The sequence below is a fragment of the Sinocyclocheilus grahami genome, unplaced genomic scaffold (genome assembly GCF_001515645.1).
Source record: "Sinocyclocheilus grahami isolate Dianchi unplaced genomic scaffold, SAMN03320097.WGS_v1.1 scaffold1080.1, whole genome shotgun sequence".
Lineage (NCBI taxonomy): Eukaryota > Metazoa > Chordata > Actinopteri > Cypriniformes > Cyprinidae > Sinocyclocheilus > Sinocyclocheilus grahami.
In genome coordinates, this window is record NW_015506259.1 from 195,161 (window position 1) to 201,446 (window position 6,286).

The following is a 6,286-nucleotide window of genomic DNA, read 5'->3' on the forward strand; positions in this document are numbered from 1 at the left end:
CACACACTGGCCCAGCTAACCAATCACAGCACACACTGGCCCAGCTAACCAATCACAGCACACACTGGCCCAGCTAACCAATCACAGCACACACTGGCCCAGCTAACCAATCACAGCACACACTGGCCCAGCTAACCAATCACAGCACACACTGGCCCAGCTAACCAATCACAGCACACACTGGCCCAGCTAACCAATCACAGCACACACTGGCCCAGCTAACCAATCACAGCACACACTGGCCCAGCTAACCAATCCCAAAACACACTGGCCCAACTAACCAATCATAGCACACACACACTGGCCCAACTAACCAATCATAGCACACACACACTGGCCCAGCTAACCAATCACAGCACACACTGGGCCAGCTAACCAATCACAATACACACTGGCCCAACTAACCAATCACAACACACATTGGCCCAGCTAACCAATCACAGCACACACTGGCCCAGCTAACCAATCACAGCACACACTGACCCAGCTAACCAATCACAACACATTTCGTATTTCAGAAGGCGGGCCTTCATTTGATACAGGAACTATTCGAGGCGTTCATTCCAGACTGGGGAGAGAGGTGTTGTAACAACGTAAAATATGTAAAAAATAATGTGTTTTTCGAACAACCTAGTATGAGAGCCTGTTCTAGTACACCCCCAAAACAAAATCAAGACTTTGAAAAGAGCATAATAGGACCCCTTTAATATTTCATAGGCATCTAATATGTGATTCCATACTTTAATATTTTAAGAAATATTGTACGTATATGCGTCAAATTAAATATGGCATCTACACTGATTAATGTAAGATGTAGGTTTAGGTGTAGAGTTGGTGAAGGGTGATAGAAAATACGGTTTGAACAGTATAAAAACCATTACGCCTATGGAGAGTCCCCGTAAACCACAAATGCAAGACTGTGTGTGTGCATGTGAGCATGTGCATGTGTGCATGTGTGTGTGCGTGTGCGTGTGAGCGTGTGCATGTGTGTGTGTGTGAGAGAGGTTCACCTCTGCTGTAAATAAGCACTCTGGTTGAACCTCCAGCTGCTGGACTCCTGCAGGTTCTCGTTGAGCGCATTATTCAGCGACGTGAACGCGGGATCCAGGAACTTCATGGCCAGTTGGGATCTGATGAGGAGATGCACAGACAGAGGAAATGAGAAACGCTGTTTCTGTTCCACATCACAGGACGGCCCGATCGCGGCTGGGATCAATGAGAGCCATCCAGGCCGCTGTCAGTCAGCTCGCGCCCGGGGCAGTCGATGGCCACTCTAATTAAACAGCCGCTTTTAGACTCCATGCCTGCTCGTTTGCTCACTCTCGTTTGTTAAAGCTCGTTCCGTTTCATTAGCAGAGTTGTTCGAGTCTGGGTTACAGCCTCAGAGGTCAGGACGACTCAAGTCACTCACAATATCCCATCATCTGTCACACATCAAACCGGCTTCAAAAGAATTGGTGCAGAAACCATTTCACTCAGAAATTGCTAGTAGATTTCACATTTAACTACAAAGAAATTGCAAGTAACACATTGAATTAAATGTGAAATTTTCAAGTAAACTATATATAAAAAAAGATGTTTTGTTGTAAATCCAACAAGATTTTTTACAAGAATATACAATCTCAGTTTGTCTACTTCAAAATGTCACATTTAATTAAATGTGTTTCTTGCCATTTCTTTACAATTAATTGTGAAATTGACTAGCAATTCCGAGTGAAAATGGTTTCTATACATTTTCTTAGTATTATTCTTGTTTTATAAATTTTTTTTTAAATAGATTTTACAACCAATTTGCATACACTTGAATGCATAAAATAGCAGAAGTGTTCGAATTCTGTTTGGCATTACAATATTTTACACAAAAAAGACATTTTAGCTTTAACATTTAGCATGGAAAAATAACTGTTATGCACTGATGTGAAATCAGTTAATTTTACCTACTGTATGGAAATGAAGCAGATTTCAAAATATATATAATAAATATATACATTTTTAAATATTATAAAAAATCTATTTGTGATGAACTTCATGTGACTTTCTTTGTTGGTTGTCAGTTTATTATAAAGGCACAAAACAGATTTTAATACTTCAGTAGATTGGTATATGAACATTACTGTACAGCAGTTAATGAAATATATGCTTTATACTGTAAGTTTATACTGTTAAATCAATAATACCTAAAATTTTGCGAACATTTTTACAGTAAAGCTGTAGCAACCACAGATGCCAATTTTTACTGTATATTTCACAGATTTACAGTGAATTCCTTGATTTGAACTTTACCCTCATGTACTATTCTGGTCATTTCGACCCGGAGAGGATTTTCTTTTTCCTGAAAATGCTAGTTAATGTTATCGCACTGGACAAAGATATAGCAACTTCCGAAAAACATAATTTTTTAATATTTCTTTGGGATTTTTTCCGCACCTAACATCTGTGGTGCTCCCATTCAAAACTGACCATCCTACAAAAATTGGCTTGTAAATCTCTCATTCTACTTTATCACCACCAAATATTGTATTCAGTGTGTTTATCAACTTGTTTTCTTTCATTTAGCACAGGTTTTGCATTTCTATTTGGATCTGACTGATTGTAGGCCTCATTGATCTGAGCTCAGCTTTGAGTGAAAAAGCATTATTTGTAGATCATTTTGGCTCAAAAACTAAGGCGCATGAGCTCAGATCAATGAGGCCTACAATCCGTCAGATTCAAAAATAAATGCAAAACCTGTTCTAAATCAAAGAAAACAGTTGGTAAACAGACTAAATCCAAGATTTTGTGATAATAAAGACTAATGAGAGAATTACGAGGAACTGTTCATTTTTGACCAGGAACACCAAAGGGTATTCAGCACTGCATGTGGGTTAAAACACATTTCAATGCAGTTCTGCTAGTCTTGGCGTATGCTCTCTCTTCACTGGCAGAAGTTCAAATGACTCTCAGTAAAGCTGAGTAACATATGGTCATATCTTCCGCAAGACGTGCCGGATCAAAATGACTCCTGCTATGTAACCTTGACTGCAGCAGAAGCGTCTGATTACTGACTGGAAATGAAATTGCCAGAAGAGTAAATCAGGACCAAGGACAGCGGCACCGTCTCAGACCATCCTTCAGTCTCACAGTCGTCACAGACCCACAACAACATAAACCACAGCACTGTAATTACACCTTACAGTCTTCATGCTTCGTGCAATGATTGTGGAGCTGTTTACATTTCAATCACATTTTGTCATCCAAATGGATGGCAAAATGTGTCTTCTGAAGCCAAAAGCTGTGTGTTTCCAAGAAACAAGGCCATCATTAAAGCGTTTTTAACTTCAAACCATTGCTACATAATAGTCCATAATACATAAAAACGCTTCCTGCAGTGAAAAAGTGTTCTGGTCTGAATCAGGAGAGAAATCTGCACAGATCAAGCACCGTTTACAAGCCAAAACAGCTCTAAACAAATATGTGGCTGGATTTTGATGTGAGAGACAACAGGAGATGCACTTTGTCACTGGAGTAAGCATTACTATAAATTTTGGACTCATATTTTAGCCGGAAGCTACAGTTTAAAGTTTAAAATGATGGATTTGTTTCAGTTTCTGTCTTCTCCAGATGTTAACTGATGGACTGGAGTGCTGTGGAGTACTTGTGGATTATTGTGATGTTTTTATCAGCTGTTTGGACTCTCATTCTGACGGCACCCATTCACTGCAGAGCATCCATTGCTGAGCATCTGATATAATGCTACATTTCTCCAAACTCATCCTAATCTCAGATTGCCTGAGAGTGAGCACATTTACAGCTAATGTTCATTTTTGAGTGAACTATTCCTTTAAATTAATTCCATCAAATGCACAATATTGTCCTTTTCTAATGGGTCATATTCAATATATACTGTATATAAGTATTAAATCACTCTTAAAAATGAAGATTTTAAAATGCTGTTTTCACAACAATGCCATAGACCACCGTTATTTTAGTAAAATTGATATTACTGTTGTAATTTTTTATTGATATTTTGAATTAGTTTTTAATTTTAATTTAGTTTTCATTTTAATTTGTTAAAGTTCTAGTAATTTTATTGTGCTTTTGTATTTTTATTAGTTTTTGTAGAAATTGTTTTTATTATTTTTTTAAAACTAAATGAAAATGAGAAATGTTTCCTTAGCAACAAGTTTAATTACAACACGTTTAACATTTTATTTTATTTTATTTTACTTTATTTATTTTACTTTCAGTTACAATAATAAATCGACCATGAATTTATTTGCCTATAAACAATAATAATAAATCTAATAAATCGACCATAAACGTATTTGCTTATAAAAAATCTTGATATATCAAGAACTTCAATTCTTAAGTCTGTTAGAATCGAATGCATGAAGATGAATCCAGCAGCTGACTTCAGAAATTGCTACTCTGCGAAATATGAGAATGTAGGTTAGTCCATCTTCATGATCCAGGAGCGAACTGCGCATGTGCGCTGTGCATCATGACAGAAGGACAAGAGAGGCCTTTCCTAAATGTGATTAAAGCACGCCTTATTAATCTACATGTAGGCTATATCTGCACACATGTGCACTAGAAACGTCCCCAGACATAACACATGAATTCCAGACATAAACACCACCGTTATGAGATTAATTTAATGCATGTAAGTGATCAATCATTCACTCACCGAAAGCCCGTGTGGAACATGTACATCCGCGGCCCGCCGGCGTTGTCGTATTTGGGAGCGGTGAATATGAAGTCTTTCTTGATGGACACGTAACTGATCAACGATAAAATGAGCAAAGCGACGCTGAACATCACCAGACCCAGAACACTGACGACCCGAACCATCTCAGCCCAGAAACACTGCGATTCACACACGGAGAACGAGCATGATGGACGCGACGCCGATGATGCTGATGCTGATGCTGATGCTGCTGATGCTGAGGAAGAGCGAGGGTCCGCGGCGGCTCTCATCAGCACCGGCCGCTGCCACGCCGGATCTCGGGCTAAAGTCGGCTGGGAGCATCATCTCAGCTCGCATTCGGGATTCTCGTTCAGGAACGGAAGGCGATATTTAAAGGAGACTCGATCCTGTTCAGAGAAATGCAAGAAATAAACAAGTCACTGCCGCAGACTGAAGCGCTGGAGGATCCGCGGACACGAAAGGGTTACACACGGATTATCCTGATCTCTCTCTCACACACACACACACACACACACAGACACACACACACACACGTCTGGTCAGCTATCCTTGTGGGGACTCTCCATAGGTGTAATGGTTTTTATACTGTACAGACCGTATATTCTATTGCCCTACACCAACCCTACCCCTAAACCTACCCCTCACAGGAGACTTTCTGCATTTTTAGATTTTCAAAAAACTTAATTCTGTATGATTTCTAAGCTTTTGTACCCGTGGGGACCACAATTTAGGTCCCCACCGTGACATGAGTCCCCATGAGTCTGTGTGTATTCAGGTTTAAGTCCTCACCAGAATAGAAAAACAGGTACACACACACACACACCTACAATATCCTCATAACAAAACACATTCTGCCTTTTAGACCCTTCAGTGGACTGCATAACTGCATGACAATTTTGAAGTAGCCTACATACAACTTATTCTATTTTGTTTTATTTTATTTTATTTTTCAACTTAGTATATATATTGTTCTTTTTTCCTATTTTATATACATCGGAGCGTGTTCGCAAATCTTTTGATTCAGATCGGAACTTCGGAGCGGGTTCGCAAATCTTTTTTTCTGATTTATTTTTTATTAAACAGCACAAAACATCAAGCCAGCAATGCAGTTATAAAAAAACAAAACAACAAAAAAAAGATACAATACACAAATCCTGTAAAAAATTAACCATGTTTTTTTCCCTATATATTTTTGTTATTTTTATTCACATTACTTCAGTGTACTGCATAAGTGAATACAATTTTGATTATACCAATATTATGTTGTAACATTGCTATTTAAGATACAATACACAAATCCTGTAAAAAATATATGTTTTTGTTATTTTTATTCACATTACTTCAGTGTACTGCATAAGTGAATACAATTTTGATTATACCAATATTATGTTGTAACATTGCTATTCAAGTTTGCTGTATATATCCATATATTTTATATACGTATACACAAAACACCCACACAATATTGTACGCATATTAATTTACATTTTTAAGTTAATATAATAAATACATTTGTATTGAGATTTTATGAAAATATTAACATTAAATTACATCTATATGATTATTTTTATCATTATATTCGTGTCGTCATATAATAAT

At 37.8% G+C, this 6,286-nt stretch overlaps 1 protein-coding gene across 1 annotated transcript in view; it reads right to left on the minus strand.

Moving 5' to 3' along the window:
- st8sia3 (ST8 alpha-N-acetyl-neuraminide alpha-2,8-sialyltransferase 3) overlaps positions 1 to 5,203 on the minus strand; it is a 21,195-nt gene extending 15,992 nt beyond the window's left edge. Inside the window, exons 1-2 of the mRNA XM_016251975.1 lie at positions 4,667 to 5,203; positions 1,011 to 1,130 (exon numbers count right to left, since the gene is read on the minus strand). Of these exons, the coding sequence (XP_016107461.1) occupies positions 1,011 to 1,130; positions 4,667 to 4,956 (410 nt within the window). The 5' untranslated portion in view covers positions 4,957 to 5,203. The remainder of the gene's footprint in view (positions 1 to 1,010; positions 1,131 to 4,666) is intronic.
- Between the last annotated feature and the right edge of the window lie 1,083 nt (positions 5,204 to 6,286).